Below are 16,825 nucleotides of genomic sequence, written 5' to 3'. Positions count from 1 at the left end.
TGGCATGGGATTGTTTAATGACCTTGGCGGTTGATTCTCAAACCCGGTTGCAGTGGAGGAGATGCCTACAATTTTAATGAGAGTGATCATGACACGTCTCAACAACCCCCACCGCATTTCCTAACAACTTCATGTTCTCCTGATGCAACAGATGGGTATTAAAGTTACCTTAACATTTCTGGAAGTTCTCCTTCTCGAACTCAGTATTAACATTTGAAGTTGATCACAGTGTGAACAAGTCAATTAACATTAGTCTCTCTTTCATTATGTTATGGAAGTTCTCCTACTTGGGTGAAGGAAAACTATACACATCTACATAAATATTTTGATCCATTTTTATATGAAATCGGTAATACCGCCATTGTTTTCCAATACCCTTTATACATCTGCCAAATCCCCCAGTCTCCCTTGACCATGGATGAAGGAACTCCTTAAATTGTTGTTCATATTTACAATATTAATTAAGTTAGCTTTCTGGGATAAAAAAGGTTCTGTTTGGAAACAGTTTTCAGTTCTCTCATATGGCGAACTGTTGAGTGTTCTTTTCGTTCGTCTGATCGATGAATTTAGGCAATTTCTCCTCCCATCCACCTCCCCATCACCCTCAAAAAAAAAAAAAAAAAAAACTGGAGATGCAACTTGTGTAAAATATGATCAATTAAACTCTTTGATCCTTCCCAAAAATTTCTCCATTGTTCCCTATGCATGGTAGTTATAAAAGTATATCATTCTCACTGGGCCATATCATTATTGGATGCACAGAGGATAGAAACGCCTTAGCTATTTGGGTTATTTTTAGGATATGATTTTCTTTCTCGACTCTTGAGCAACACACATTAAAAAAAGAGGAATGATGCATTATATTATACATCTAAAGCAGCGAGGAACTACACATACTGAAAGTTATACTTTGTTTCCCTTTCATTGCATTTGATTGGATGTACAGCAAAACTTTAGGAAAAAATAGAAAAAAGAAAAAAAAAAGGAAGACTTCAACAAACATACAATTTTGAAGAAATCTGCTTTGGATGATCCAGTTCAGCTTCACCAAAGATTGCCTCACTGCATTTGCATTGCATGGTGATCGATCTTTTCAGATTTTGGACATGAATTCCCTGCTGGAGTGTGCCCAGTGAACAAAGCAACATGGCCCATAAGCTTATCCTTCCTAGAGAAAGTGGTTCCACATGAACACTGCCATTTGAGTTCACCACAGTGCTTCTCATGAGTTCGAAGATCGGATAGAACCGAAAACTGTTTCTGATTGCATCTGTTACAGACGTACATCTTGGGACAATGGCTTCTCTTATAGTGATTCTTCACACATATCATGGATTTCAGTGGTTGGAACTTGGCATGGTTTCTGTTCCATCTGCAACCTTCTTGTGGACATGAATATTTCCTAGCCAATCTCACTGAAGAAAACCCTTTACCATCCTCCCCATCACCACTGTTCTTCAAAGGTTTGGTTAGAGCTGCACTGGATTTATACTTATCTCCATGTGCTCTCATATGCATCCTAAGATTTGCATCCCTCTTGAATCCCTTACCACAAACTTGGCAATAATGTGTATATTTAGCCAATAAATCTGCTGCATCCAGCTCGATGATATCACATGGTACAAAACCATCATTGTTTTCCACCCCATTTGGCAATTCCCTCTCTAGGCGCTCACTCATGTGTTTGTTGCTTTTAGTTTTGTTATTGGTGGTGGTGGTGGTGACGGTGGTGGTGGCGGCTGTAGCGGTGGTGATGGTGCTAATGGTATTACGGTGGTGGTGATTATTGTTATTAGTAGTAGTATTACCATGGTTGCTATGACCATTATTACTGCTACTAGTATTGTTATGATAATTATCAGCATACCAATCAAGATTTTCTGAGGTGAAGAAACATCTTCCGCCTTCTTCTCCGATTTGAGCTGTTTGAGCTTCGTGGGTGGTGCCGCTACCGGTAGGAACCTTAGTGGCACAACGTTGATGATGCATTTCATGGCTGCTTTGATTAGTGACCGGTGAAGCGCCGACCGCAAGTTGTTGACAGTTGAACATCATGGATGATGCAGTGACCATTATTTCTTGAATGAGAGTTCCCATGCTAGCTATGGCTATGGCTTCTGATTCAGGCTGGCTGTGATGATGATTAGGGGATATAATAACGCCGGCCAGTGATTGCACCTGATGAACCTTGTCCTTAAGGATGGAGAGACTGTATAGGAAGGCGCTTGAGTGGGTCTCCGCTCCAGAGCTGGTCTCCATCGAAGCTGATGTATTATCAGTCAACCCATACATCTGCAATCCTTGTGAGCTATTCTGGAAACATGAAGCTGCCCCTGCAATCATTTTCTAGATCTCTTTTTTCTCCTTCCACCTTCCTCTCTTTTCTCTTTGCTCAGATACTTAAATTTTCTCCGCCCTTGCACTCATAATCTCTCTCCCTCTCTCTCTCTCTCTCTCAAAAGGGTTTCTGAATTAGTGGCTAATGAAGTGTGATTTTGTGTGCATAAAGAAAGAAACCTTCTATTCTCTTTTGCAAAGTAGAAGCAAAAACAAAGCCATGGTCAAGTAATGTAGTACTGGGGACTTGGGAGAGAAAGGGCGAAAGAAGGAAAGAGGGATATAAAGAATGATCAAGTCAACCATGAGCACGCCATATCTATATCGATGCATCCCCAACTGGAGCCTCCCTCACATATCACCAATCCCGAATGTACTGCTCAGAACATTTTATTTAAAATTGGGATTTGGAGAAGTTAAAATATTTTTTAAGTTCATGAGTTTTGGAGAAGTTGGTATATATATTTAAAGGCAACCGGCCAATCCGATGTCGACACCAAATTTGATTTACAAGTTGCTGTATTCTATGGACGAATAATTTTTTTTTAAAATTATATTAGGGAAAAAATATAAAATAAAAACAACACATCAACCATTGACCCCCACCCCCCCCAAAAAAAAAAGAGAAGAAAAATATAGAGGGAGTAAGGGTTTTTTATTCTTGGAAGTCCTAAATTTGGGTTCAAAAGAGTCCGGTTGTGCATGTATACTCATCACTCAACAAATGTCTTACATAAAGGACGACCAAGTGTCTTAAGGGCATTTGTGAAGGCAAAAAAGACACGTGTTGAACATTGAGCATATCTACAATGTAGCCACTTATTTAATTTCAAAAAATTAAACATCAATCTTTCATAATAGAAAAAAAAAAAAAAAAAAAAGACAGGGTTCCCTAGAAGGTAACATGGCCCCTACACCAGTGTGGAACCAATAGGAATGCTTGTGGAGAATTAATAGAAATGCAATTTCTGTCTTTCATAAGGGGTGGGCGGGTCATTTAACTGACTTCTATGTCTTGGCATAGGTGCCTGCTTTAGGCTACGTTTTCCCTAAAGGGATATATATATATATATATATATCTATATAAAATCATACATCAATCATCCATTATCCTTTTTTAATTCACACTTTAAGAAAAATAGAAAAAAGACATTGTTTTGTACACAACTGAGTACTCCGCCATCAAATCAGAGTGAGAGAAAGAGTGTGTAATATCATTTTTGCCCACCTCACTAGATGTAGGGTTGAAGTATTGAAACACCAGCCATCTACATACATGACTAAGCACAAATTTTTTTTGCGAATCACCAAAAGTGTATATAATATTATGGAAGTAGGTTTACCAATGAATATCCATAAGGTAATAAGGTATGTATAGATGGCCCTCCAATTTGTACCCTTTACTTAATTTAGAATTGTTTTATGGAAGTCTTGCTACATGCTGGACATTATGGATAGCCTTATACTACTTCTAAAAGCAATTTTAATTGTTAGGGCGTCAATCCTCACGCGTTGGCTGACCCTCTTAAATGGGTCACTATCACACAAAGTTTGATAACTCCATCACGTCTAATCTAATTGTTGGTCCCCTTCATACGAGTTGAAAACCTAATAAAGATATGAGGGTTTGCTTCTCTTTTGAGCTTCAGAGGATATAAATATAATTACAATCAATATTGGACTATAACTACTCTTGCTCCATTTAGATTCCACACCATCCATTCAGGAACTGGGACCTTAGATCAACTATACAGGTCTAGAGACATATACTGAGTGTGTCTCAGGTCAACGGTTAGTGGGTTACTAGTGTTGCAGTCCACCACTACCATCCCTTGCAGAATGGGAAAGCAAAGATCTGTGCAATATAACGACTAACCTCCAAATCCAACAAGATTAGAAAAACTATTAAGGTATAGTATCCTGCACCAAAGGAGGGAGACATGGAAGACGCACCAAAAAGGTACCAATGCATGAGCTGATAAAAGAATCTTAATGGACAGTCTTATAAAATAGGGAAAGTATAGACTATAAAGAATTGATGGATGAAAAGGATCGAGTGCCCTAGACCTTGCTGATCTCCACAAATTTACTCGTTTATTTTATAAAATACTAATCCCACAGCATCTATGTACATGACAATCCAATCCATAATTTTTTATAAAAACAACTACTAACATATGCAGTTAGTTGGAACCCTAGCAGTGGAATGCTTTAAAGGCTCCCTCTCTTAATCTGATCCCCTCTTCTTTCCTTTATTACATCTCACAGTCAGGCCCTGCACTAGCATGCATGAGGTCAATCAATGAGAGTGTGAAGCCATCCAACGAGGATGAGATTTTTCATTTCACAAGGGGTGGGGTGGTCATTTTCGTCTTTCCTGGACTTATGGGTCACACAATCTCGCAGCTATCTTCTTATTACCCGAATCTTATCTTTTTTTTCTTTTGAAAAATATTCTCTTAGCAAATGAGGGAGGGTATGTTAAATCATCCATCTCTTTTTGAGTGTTCCCACAGATGTTTTGACCTCTCGGATATATCCATGAAACCATTTCATTGTTTTTAATTAGTGTCTTTTCACCTATACCACTTGCTTAGAGAACCCTCAACCTTATTTATCCTTTAATAAATTTAATTTGTATCACAAGCATTTCAGACCACATATTTATGATGTATCCTACCAATTGGCAGTGATATGGCATCACAGTCGTCTCTATGAGGTTAGAAAACCCCTTTAATCTATTGATGGATCTTTCTTTCATCAATTCAAGAATATGTCAGATAAGTTGCTCACGACCCAATACAAACGCCGGGATCCTTTGGCATCAATAAATAACCCCATGAAATAGGGGGAACGATAAATAAAAACTAAAATTTCAACATCTGATTGGATCGTAAAGCTCACGAGGCTCACGAGGCTCACGTAACCTGTGAGATCAGCTTTTTCACTAACCAAAACGCATAAATCCACCCCACCTAAATAAATAAAAATAAGTCAATAAATAAATAGAGGGAGAGGGATAGGCATGCTTGCGGGATACCCAAGTATTAGGTATACTAGCAAACCTTGGCCGTTGGATTAGAATGGTCAAATCTACACTGTTGGGTACTTGTTGTCTTACCTAACCTATCCAGCCACGGAGATCTACCGTCACTCTTCTTCTCCTTCACCGTCATCCGCGAGATTGACGGCATCATGGTCGGAGCATTCACCTTCCCCTCATTCTCTCCGCTCTTCCCGCATGGTACTACAACTGATCTATTGCAAAAAAAAAAAGGTTTACTTCACAAAACAGAGATGAGGAAGATGGTCACCAACCAGAGAAGGGTTAGGGTTAGGGATCGGCGACGACAAAACTGTACATTCTGACCTTGCCGATTGAGGTCGACTGGAGCAGCTTCGGGAAAACAAGCAAGAATAGACTGCTAAGGCATTGATGAGGAGCCGCGATGGGAAGGAAGATTGGCTACGATTAGCTACATCAAGGGGAAGGGGGGACGGTGTACCTCCCAAGGCGATGGAAATCCCTTACGCTACGCTGCATAGCTACAGCCCTCACTCATCGCTCACCTTTCACTCAAATAACATCAGGTGATTCTTCAGCAATTGGTAGAACATAGGGCGAGTCTTCTAGTAGTCCCTAGTCCTATGTGAAAATCTTTCTTTTGTTCTTGGTTGTCGGCGACTTGGCTATAATTTACGCCAATAAATAACTCCGTTCACTCTTCTTCCCCTCTTTCTCTCCCCTTTTCCCGCACGGTGCTACAACTGATTTGTTGCAGAAAAAAAAAAGGTTTACTTCACAGAATAGAGATGAGGAAGATGGTCACCGGCTGGAGAAGGGTTAGGGTTAGGGGTTGGCGACAACGACACCGTACATTCTGACCTTGCCGATCGAGGTCTACTGGAGCAGCTTCGCCATCTCCGACGGCAGAGGCAGATTGTCAGCGACTTGGCCATAATTTACACCGATAAATGACTCTGAGTCTGCAAAAATTGGAAGTCAGCACAAATGCGATACAGTTCTATTTTGTTGAAGTTTATTTAGGGTTCTTAATTTTCATGGTGAGTTTCTAGAAGGTTTATCTCTGGACTTAAATCACCCTTCTCCGACGGTGACCATACAGATTGGTTGTAGTGCCGTGCAGGAAGAGGGAGAGAAAGAGGGGAAGAAGAGTGAACGCTCCGACCATGAGGTCGTCGATCTCACCTATGACGGTGACGGAGATAGTGAGGGAGAAGAAGAATGACGGTAGAGCGTCGGGCTGGGTAGGTTAGGTAAGACAATAGGTAACCAACGGTGTGGATTTGGCCTTTCTAATCCAACGGTCAAGGCTTGCTAGCATACTTGATACCTGGGTATCCTGCTAGCATGCCTGTCCTTTTCCCATAAAGGAAAATTGAAAGGGAGAAGAATGGGAGAAAAAATACCTCCTCCAAATATAACTTATACCAGCTGGATTTGTGTATTCTAATCCTTATTTGTTTATCAGTTTTTCCTTCTCGACCCAGCATTATCCTGGTGATGTCCGTGATGTAGGACATCACTGTTGCTTTCCTAGAGATGCATGGTCTCATGCCTTTGTATGGTTTTATGTGTATGAATGAGAGAGAGAGAGAGAGAGAGAGAGAGACTTACAATGGGAATTTAGTTGTGATAATTAATTAATTTATTTATTTACAAAAAATCTAGAGGAAAAGAGGTATCATTAGCAACGCATTGTACTATGCTAATGAGGTTAGAGGTTATCAACTAGTTCAATAATCTTTCCCTAAACGATGTAGGATTAAAGTTTACACATCATTACCTATCTCCTAAATACACTGATACTAGCCGTATTCTTGATGGGACACCTTACCGTTTTCTTGAGTGTCACAATAGATCGCAATATTACGAACATGAGACAGAAATCTAAACAAAACAAAAGAAAACCCATAAAATAAAGACAGTTATAATTAAGCATCAATATTGCCGCCTTGATGCTTCCAATTTTTGACTTTCTTTAATGGCATATCCTTCTCAATAATACGGGTTGCCATGCACCGCCTACTTCTGGACCACCTGGTTTTAATTCTGAAGTATTATGAAGCCATCAATGCCATCGGATCCCACGGCTAACAAGCTTTGCCTACCAATTCCACTAGTTCTTTTTATTATTTTTTCCGTCGTCGCTTTCTTCCTCTTACTTTAGTTTTAATTAATTGTAAATATAGCAGTAGGTAGTGTATATATATAAACACCTATTATTAACCATGACCGGCCGAGCCTTGCCGTTTGCTTGGGGGACCATCACCTTCACCTGATCACCTCTCTTCAACTCATCAATATATTGTGGCCTTGTGGTCTTGGAGGGCTTCAAATCTCTTTCTCTAATTCACACTCAACACACCTCAATCTGCGTCTTTGGTTGCTTGCTTTGTGTTTCTACAGGAGATTCACAGTCCACGTTTAAAAAGAGAAGTCGATAATACCCTCCCCAATGTCCTTCCCAAGGCACCTACACCTATCGGTGAAGGAATTCCTTCTCGCAATTACCTCCTATATTTTTCTCTTCGGATCGTCAGCAGATAGCTCACTTTGTGTGTACTCTTATCTTATCATCCTGCTTTCTTTTCTTAATCAAGGAAAGGTTGAAAATGTGACCCTCCCAGAAAATGATGTAAAACTATAAAATTGGAACTAGCCTGTAACCTTGTGCTGAGCACAAGCACTAATGATAAAATGTATAACTAACACATTAATTCAAAATAATCTGATAAAATTAATCAAAATACTCATTAGTTTTAATAAAATAATGCCCAGTTTCTATCATTAATCTTGTGAACCTCTTGATTTGCTAATTATTTATTAACAAGTCTCTTACATTAGGAAATTTACAAGACCTCATGCATGACACAAAACCAAGTTAAGTTTACAAGTTTTCAACCTGATTAGTGCATATTCTGTGATAAAGTCAGAAGTTTAAATACCGTATATGGTCAATCTATCTAAACTCTCATTAATCTAGAAGAATTCCATTTTCAATACTGATAATCAAATTTTCTGGTCTTACAGTATAATTTCTTTAATTCAGTAATCACAACTGTCTTTTGTCTTGTCACACTATTAAAGTGAGATTAAATAATCTTCTCCCACACTTTCTCATTAAAGGCGAAATTGCTGAGTCAATTTTATCAAAGGAAGATGATGTTGTAATCCGATTTCCTTAATTTTCTCTAGTTAGCTTGTACTATTTCCTTCTCTAAGCAGTTTTTTTTTTTTTTTTTGAACTGGGGGGTGGGTAATCTTCTACTTACAGTGTAAAGAATTAAAAAACTACAGTCATCATTTACTCAGAATATCAGGACTGTCTATAGAACACAAGAAAACTCCAACCAGGGAAGGGACAGAGTACTCTATAAATTATAGCACTTGAACATCCTTATTCTTTTCTTAAACAACACATGCTTGAAAAAATGGCTCCCCACCCCAAAAAAAACTCCCCCCTAATTGCACAGATAAAGCTATAAATTTGAAAGTAGCTGTGTGGGAAGGAGTTGACTAGTGAAACAAGTTGACATAATTTGAACTGCATATTGAGGCAAGAAGGTGTCAATTGCCTCAAAACACCGGCCGTTATCTCTTTCACAACCGGAACTCTTTTGATCACAAGGGAAAAAGTTACGGGAAAATATCTTTGAATCGCTGTGTACCCTACGCCCCCCCAGAGATTTTTGGGAGGATATAGTGACAATTCCAACTATTGCAGAGATGGAAAACCTTGTGGATTCTCTGTATATCAAAATTTGAAACCAAACTCAATCCAATGGTCCACATTTAGTGGACCTGTGGCCATACCAATCTTGATCAAACAAATATGAGCTGATTGCCACATGATTTTATATCATATGGTGCAATTCTTTTGGCCATAAACTTATCACGAGTTAATGGTGATGTGAACAATATATCCATGAGATTTGAACTCACTAAGCTACTGTGTAACAAAATTCTAGGGCTATATCTATAAGCTATATGAAGGACTCAAGCCCTAAATGGCCAGAGAAAAAAAGCTATGAGGGAAACCCGAGACCTAAATGGCCTAGAGAAACAGAATGAACTGAGACCGTTCAGTAACATCGACTGAGAGACTTGTTCTCTTAATTAAACTTGGCCAAGTGCCTTTCCCTCCACTTACAACTTTTATGTCTTCTAATGTTCCTGCATGAAATAAGAAAAAGCAGTCACTGCAAATGCTTATGAAATCCCTTCTGTGAAAATAATAAGGAAATGAATAATTAGAAATAACAGAGCTAAGGAAAACATCATTTAAGGGTTACAAATAATGCTAAAGTAAAGATTTTACTTTTGAACAGAATAAGGTTTAAAAACGATATATAGAGATTTAGGTTTGATTTCACAGACCACTTATGAAATCGTTTGCAGAATTTTCAAACTTGGCAGCATACTAAAATCTGGAGAAACTTCATATATGATAAGGGTGAGACTTTAGAAGTGTCATAAGAAATCCAAGGATTTGGCCTTTGAGTACCACCTAGACGCATCGCACCGTACCAAACCGGCTTTAGTACAAAGTGCAGCTCAATGGTTTTTGAGCAGATCTGCACTTAAGCTACAATCCTAAAGGGGAATTTACTATCATTCCCTACATTTGGCCTATATTTACTAAAACTCCCCTATCTTTTATTTTTTTTTCTGATACTCTCCTGCTTTTTGACTTATATATCTCTTTCTCCCCTGTTCTTTTTAAATACCCAGATTACCCCTCCTTTTACATCTCTTTCTCCCCTGTTCTTTTTAAAGAAGAGGGACAAAAAACAGTAGATTTTTATTTTCTAGATCAAGAAAGAAACTTTGATTGTGGGAAAATTAGTTTGGTTCTGGTTTTAAGGTTTGGTTTAGGTACAAACTAAAATTGAATAATTGTCATAACTTTAAGTGGATCCTAGTAATTCGGTTTAAATTCGATTTAAGCAGAAATAAAATTGATAAATAAATTAAAATCTCGTGAAGATTCAATCCCACATAAATTAAACCATACTAAACCTTACAATAATGTGTCCTTGTTGAGGTATGTGATTATTTATCATGGATTTCTTTGTTGAGTTGCGTGAGAAAAAATAAAAGACACTAGATTTGATTCTTTATTAAGTTTGATTATGTTTGATTTATGCAATTTACACTTTATTTGGTTCAATTTAGGTCGACAACTTTTCAGTCTAATACGAAAACCAAATCGAATAAAATTTCACTTTTAATATCAAAACTAAAAAAAAAGAATCAGCTTCAAATGATTAGTTTCAACTTTCAATTTTAAATTGACACCTTTACTTTGAGTAGGGGAGTTTGAGTAAATACACTTGCTCTAGTTCAAGCCTTTCTTAATAGAAATCTACATATGGTGATGTCAATCAACCATGTTCATTAGATGTCCAAGAACCGTTGCTTATTTATTAGAACTTCCAAGGTTATAATAGCAAAGGAAAAGGAAAGCAACGCCAATGACTACTGAGTTTAACTTGGAGTGAATGGTGTGCTCAAGGTGCTTCTCTTTCCTCGCCACCAGAGCTAACCCTGATCAGAATCCAAAGCCACTTCCATTGCCTGAACCATTGCCACCACCGCCTCCACCTCCACTGCCGCCACCACCTCTATGTCCCCCATCACCATGGCCAGATCCACCACCACTGCAAGAACCATAACTAGACCCAGTTTCGCTCCCAAAGCCTTCACCTCCGCCGCCTCCACCACCACCTCCTTGACCTAGCCCATATCCAAATCCAGCGCCAGATCCATATCCTAAGCTGCCGCTAGAACCAGATCCACCTCTACCGCCACCCCCACCACCACTGCCACCTCCTTCACCTGACCTATATCCAGATCCCGATCTTGAGCCACCGCCAGAACCAGATCCACCACCGCCTCCACCCCCACCACCACTGCCACCTCCTACACCTGACCCATATCAGGATCCAAATCCTGAGCTGCCACTAGAACCAGATCCACTGCTGCCTCCACCACCTCTGCCTCCTCCACCCCTACCGCCACTACCACCTGCTTCACCTGACCCATGTCCGGATCCAGAGCCAGAGAAAGATCCAGATCCTGAGCCGCCACCAGAACTAGACCCACTACCACCTCCACCACCTCTGCCTCCCCCTCCCCCCCCCCCCCCCACCGCCACTGCCACCTCCTTTACTTGACCCATGTCTTGATCTAGAGCCAGATCCCGATCCTGAACCGCCGCCGCCTCCACCACCTCTGCCTCCTCCACCCCCACTTCCACTACCACCTCCTTCACCTGACCCATGTCCGGATCTAGAGCCAGATCCAGATCCTAAGCCACCACTAGAACTAGATCCACCGCCGCCTCCACCACCTCTGCCTCCTCCACCCCCACCGTCACTACCACCTCCTTCACCTGACCCATGTCCAGATCTAGAGCCAGATTCTGAGCCACCACTAGAACCAGATCCACGCTGCCTCCTCCACCTCTGCCTCCTCCACCCCCACCGTCACTACCACCTCCTTCACCTGATCCATGTTCGGATCCAAAGCCAGAGCCAGATCCAGATCTTGAGCCGCCACCAGAACCAGATCCATCGCCACCTCCACGACCTCTACCTCCTCCACCCCCATCGCCACTACCACCTCCTTCACTTGACCCATGTCCAGATCCAGATCCTGAGCCGCCAGATCCTGAGCCACCACCAGAACCAGATCCACTGCCGCCTCCACCACCTCTGCCTCCTCCACCCCCACCGCCACTGCCATCTCCTTCACCTGACCCATATCCAGATCCAGAGCCAAATCCAGATCCTGAGCCACCACCAGAACCAGATCCACCGCCACCTCCACCACCTCTACCTTCTCCACCCCCACTGCCACTGCCACCTCCTTCACCTGACCCATGTCCAGATCCAGATCCTGAGCCGCCACCAGAACCAGATCCACCGCCGCCTCCACCACCTCTGCCTCCTCCACCCCCAGTGCCACTGCCACCTCCTTCACCTGACCCATGTCCGGATCCAGAGCTAGATCCAGATCCTGAGCCTGAGTCGCCACCGGAACCAGATCCATCGCCGCCTCCACCACCTCTGCCTCCTCCACCTCCTTCACCTGACCCATGTCTTGATCCAGAGCCAAATCCCGATCCTGAACCGCCGCCGCCTCCACCTCCACCACCTCTGCCTCCTCCACCCCTACTTCCACTGCCACCTCCTTCACCTGACCCATGTCCGGATCCAGAGCCAGATCCAGATCCTAAGCCACCACTAGAACTAGATCCACCGCCGCCTCCACCACCTTTGCCTCCACCCCCACTACCACTACCACCTCCTTCACCTGACCCATATCCACCATCGCCCCTAGCACCTCTGTCTCCTCCACCCCCATTGCCATTGCACCTGGTTCATCTGACCCATATTCGGATCCAGAGCCAGGGTCATATCCATATCCAATGCCACCACCAAAACCAGATTCACCGCCGCCTCCACCACCCCCACCGCCACTATCACCTCCTTCATCCAACCCATATTCTGATCCATAGGCAGAACCCAAGCCAACGCTAGCCGCCACGATCACCACCTCCACCTTCACCTTCACCTTCACCTCCACCACCACCACCACCACCACCGCCTCCCTCTCCTCTACCTGTTGTGGCATAGATAGAAGATCTAGCGGCGATGCATAGATCCACTAGGAGTAACACCAAGAATAAAAGACCAATCACTCTTGAGCTCGCCATGTTCGCAAATGGGTAGCAAGTACAATTGTACAATGCTTCTAAGATTGCTGAGGAGACGCTTAAGGTTGGATCCTCTATACATAAGCATTTGAAAGGCCAACTCTTTTTAGGCCTCTCCACCTATCTATTAGCCTCTTCCACTTCGAGAAAGATTGCTGAAAAGGTGGTGGGCAGTGACTATGACGGCTATCTCTTTGCTGGGGGAGGTGATGAATCAGTGTCTGTTCTTCATGCATTTGTTTCTTTCACAAATCAGGAATAAGTTTATAATTAAAAAGAAAATATATATATATATATAGTAGCAGTAGTGGCATTCACTCCATGTCCACCATTCACATTCTGTCCTTGCTGTTAAAAGAAAGATAAGGATAAAAGTTCCTTTAATTATGAGTATTGAGGACCAATATATGATCTAGACAGGCATGGCCTTTTTGGAGGTGCAAAGTGCAAAAACATTCACATTTAACAGACATTGCTGATTTGATTGCAGAGATCTAAGGACGCATATTCTCCCACCACTTACCCAGACTTCCCCATCAGAATCTATAGCGTGAGAGGCAAGGTTGCCATAGGGAGACAGGGCCTTGCTAATTGGAATCGGATTAGTATCAGTCGATATTGATATAATATCGACCTGGATAGCCCTGAATCGGGTCGGATTATTCCTATTTTTTTTCCCCCCTTTTCTTTTTGAGGAGGAGTTGCGCACAATAGACAAGAGAGTGTCCACCGGAAGGGGCTCTGATATCCATGTTAGTTTTGGATAGATGTAATGAAACCCTAATCCCTATAAAGGATCAAATACCTTATTTACCATTGTTATTATATTCATTGAGTTGTGAAAAACCCTTTGATCCATGGTTGGATGTCATGTGACCTACACTTATTGGTGAAGCGATATCACATGTATCACTTATGTTTTCAAATGAATAAGGTGAAACAGTAGATATTCATGAATTCATTAACTTTTACCAGTGCATTTGTCTAGTTCCTCTGAAACATCATTTACCATTTCTTTCTATCATTATATTTTCATGGATTATGTCGTTCACTGCAAATAGTCTCTCTTCGTTATTAAATCCCATGGAAGAGCAAAACCCAGGGCGAATATGTGTAGGTGGTTCTTCCCTAATTGGGTGCAGTGAATGATTAGACTTCAATTACGCAATCGAGAAGACGAAAACAGAGAGAATTAGACAAACCTCGATCGTGATGACGAAGACGACAATGCTGGTTAGGAACGAGTAGAAGGAATTAACAAATAAGAAGGTGGGAATTAACTAATAAGAAGGTGAAAGGATGAAGCCACGGCTTCTGGGTTTGGGAAGGGGAATCTGATGTGCTCTATCTCTTCTACAAACATTCTTCGTTTTCTTCATTACCATTCCTTTCATTAATTGAGATTTCTTTAAGTATTTGTTTGCACATGCGGACAGAGAGAGGGAGAGATGAATTCTGAAAGAGGAAAGTAGAGAGGTGGAGATGTAAGATTGTAAGTGGTGAAACCCTAGGGCTAAGGGAAGCAGATAGCGGTTGGTGCCACTGAAGGAGGGAGCAGTAGAGGTAGTTTTTTTTTTTTTTAAGAGATTGGGAGGGGTTAGCTTAAGAATTCAGGATTAATAAGGGAGAAAAGGAGGTGAAAATTTGATTCTCTTGATTAACTCTGAGTTAATGGAGTCAATTAGTTCGGTTCTAATTTTTTGATTTCGGATCGATCCAGGATATTGTATTGTACAAAATACAAAAATAAATTGAATAATTTTAAATACCTCAATAGAAATCAAATTGATTTTTTAGCAGTTTTTATTCGGTTTTATTCAATTCATATACGATCAATTTAAATAAAAATAAATGATTAAATTTGGATTAAAAATCAAAAAGAAAATTGAAACAAATAAAATTGGTAAGAAAATTACAATCTCTTGAATAAACTAGCAATATCAGATTTGGTATCATTCATTTCGTTTTTACACAACTCAACCAAAAAACTTATAGTAAATAATTTCACATAATTCAACAAAGACTTGAATTTAATTTGACAATTTTCAATTTAAAATCAAAATCAAATTGAATAAAATTTCACTTTAAAAATCACAGTCAAATTAATTTTTCTTTTTAATTCAAATCCAGCTTAAACGACCTATTTCGACTATCGATTTTAAATTGACGCTTTAATTTAAGTAGGAAAGTTTGAATAAAATGTACTTGGTCGGTTCGATCCTTTCATAATAAAAATCTCCACATTTTTATTATATGTGGGAGAACCACCGCTTATTTATTACAACATCCAAGGTTACAACTTACAATAGCGATGGAAGATGGAGGAATTTAACTTAGAGGGACATGGTGTGCTCAAGGTGCTTCCCCTTCTCCACGGCCGGATCCATACCCGGATCCGAATCCAGAGCCACTGCCGCCACCACCACCCCCACCTCCACCACCGCCGCCACCGCCACTGCCATGGCTACCACCACCATGGCCAGACCCACCACCACTGCCAAAACCATAACCAGACCCAGCACCGTTCCCGGAGCCTTCACCTCCACCTCCACCGCCTCCACCACCTCTACCTCCTCCACCCCCGCCTCCACTGCCACGTCCTTGGCCTGATCCAGATCCGGATCCATAGCCCTCCCCATAACCGGATCCACCACCTCTGCCTCCTCCACCCCCACCGCCACTGCCACCTCCACCTCCACCGCCACTGCCACCTCCTTGGCCTGATCCATATCCGGATCCATAGCCCTCCCCATAACCGGATCCGCTACCAGAACCGGATCCACCACCTCTGCCTCCTCCACCCCCACCGCCACTGCCACCTCCTTGGCCCTCTCCATATCCTGATCCATAGCCCTCTCCATAACCGGATCCGCTACCAGAACCGGAGCCATGACCGCCACCGCCACCTCCACCTCCACCACCTCCCTCTCCTCTACCAGATGTGGCGTAGACAGAAGATCTTGCGGCAATGCACAGATCCACAAGGAGTAACACCAAGACTACAAGACCTATCATTCTTAAGCTCGCCATGTTCACAGCTCAAATGGGTAGAGCAAGTGTACAATGCTTCTACGATTGCTGAGGAGACGCTTAAGGTTAGATTCTTTATATATAACCACTTGAAGAGTCACTTTGTCTAATAAGCCTCTCGACCAATCAATCTATTAACTTCATCCCCTACGAGAAAGATTGTTGAAAAGGTGGTAAGAGTTTGGTGGCAGTGCCTATAGCTGCCCCATAGCTTAGCTGGTGGAGGTGATGATGCAGTTGCAGTTTCTGTTCTTCCTGCATATGTTTCATTCACTAATCAGGATTCAAAGATAATAAAAAATCTTAAAAAGGGTAGCAGTGGCTTTCACTCCATATCCAGCATTCACATTCAGTCATTGCTGGTTAAAAGAAGAGTAGATAAGGATAAAAGAACTTATGAGACGCTTTATATATAGTTAATTATATATAATCAGTACGGGCATGGCCTTTTTGGGTTAGTGAAGTTTCACGTTTAAGAAGCATTGCTAATTTAATTGGAGGAACCAAAGGCCACTTATACTCCCACCACTCCTTGTGTAAAATGCAACTGCACTATAGGATGAGCAGATTAGCTATACAGTCGAATATACGAATCAACTTAATTCCGTGTCAACTTAAGAGAGTTTCAGAATTCAAAGCAGCCATGATTCTTCAACAAATCACAACATAATTAAGGCTCTCGATTATATGTGAAATGAATTTTTAATGGGCTT

The 16,825-nt window shown here is 41.5% G+C and overlaps 4 protein-coding genes across 4 annotated transcripts; all 4 read right to left on the bottom strand.

Moving 5' to 3' along the window:
• Nucleotides 1-897: 897 nt before the first annotated feature.
• Nucleotides 898-2,581, bottom strand: LOC122085709 (protein SENSITIVE TO PROTON RHIZOTOXICITY 2-like). The gene has a single exon (XM_042654222.1). It carries the CDS (start codon nt 2,341-2,343, stop codon nt 1,060-1,062), a length of 1,284 nt encoding a protein of 427 aa, XP_042510156.1. The 5' UTR covers nt 2,344-2,581; the 3' UTR covers nt 898-1,059.
• An 8,332-nt stretch (nt 2,582-10,913) lies between these two features.
• LOC122086062 (glycine-rich cell wall structural protein-like) lies at nt 10,914-11,645 on the bottom strand. Its single transcript, XM_042654757.1, has 2 exons — nt 11,333-11,645; nt 10,914-11,290 (listed from the first exon to the last, which is right to left on the bottom strand). The coding sequence occupies exons 1-2, from the start codon at nt 11,643-11,645 to the stop codon at nt 10,914-10,916; spliced, it is 690 nt and encodes a 229-aa protein (XP_042510691.1).
• Nucleotides 11,646-11,672: 27 nt separating this feature from the next.
• LOC122086057 (glycine-rich protein DOT1-like) lies at nt 11,673-13,082 on the bottom strand. The gene is made up of 3 exons (XM_042654750.1): nt 12,989-13,082; nt 12,742-12,873; nt 11,673-12,679 (listed from the first exon to the last, which is right to left on the bottom strand). The coding sequence occupies exons 1-3, from the start codon at nt 13,080-13,082 to the stop codon at nt 11,673-11,675; spliced, it is 1,233 nt and encodes a 410-aa protein (XP_042510684.1).
• A 2,352-nt stretch (nt 13,083-15,434) lies between these two features.
• LOC122086055 (glycine-rich cell wall structural protein 2-like) lies at nt 15,435-16,112 on the bottom strand. The gene has a single exon (XM_042654749.1). It carries the CDS (start codon nt 16,110-16,112, stop codon nt 15,435-15,437), a length of 678 nt encoding a protein of 225 aa, XP_042510683.1.
• Nucleotides 16,113-16,825: the final 713 nt, after the last annotated feature.

The sequence above is a fragment of the Macadamia integrifolia genome, chromosome 8, assembly GCF_013358625.1.
Source record: "Macadamia integrifolia cultivar HAES 741 chromosome 8, SCU_Mint_v3, whole genome shotgun sequence".
NCBI classification, from domain to species: domain Eukaryota; kingdom Viridiplantae; phylum Streptophyta; class Magnoliopsida; order Proteales; family Proteaceae; genus Macadamia; species Macadamia integrifolia.
This window is presented reverse-complemented; position numbering and strand designations above follow the sequence as displayed.

Coding starts and splice junctions, on each gene's coding strand:
- LOC122085709 (XM_042654222.1), bottom strand. CDS start 2,343: ATGATTGCAGGGGCAGCTTCATGTTTCCAGAATAGCTCACAAGGATTG.
- LOC122086062 (XM_042654757.1), bottom strand. CDS start 11,645: ATGGGTCAGGTGAAGGAGGTGGTAGTGGAAGTGGGGGTGGAGGAGGCA. Junction 11,291..11,332: donor TGGAGGCAGCAGTGGATCTG/GTTCTAGTGGCA, acceptor GATATGGGTCAG/GTGTAGGAGGTGGCAGTGGT.
- LOC122086057 (XM_042654750.1), bottom strand. CDS start 13,082: ATGGCGAGCTCAAGAGTGATTGGTCTTTTATTCTTGGTGTTACTCCTA. Junction 12,874..12,988: donor TTCTATCTATGCCACAACAG/GTAGAGGAGAGG, acceptor CCTATGGATCAG/AATATGGGTTGGATGAAGGA. Junction 12,680..12,741: donor ATATGGGTCAGATGAACCAG/GTGCAATGGCAA, acceptor GATATGGGTCAG/GTGAAGGAGGTGGTAGTGGT.
- LOC122086055 (XM_042654749.1), bottom strand. CDS start 16,112: ATGGCGAGCTTAAGAATGATAGGTCTTGTAGTCTTGGTGTTACTCCTT.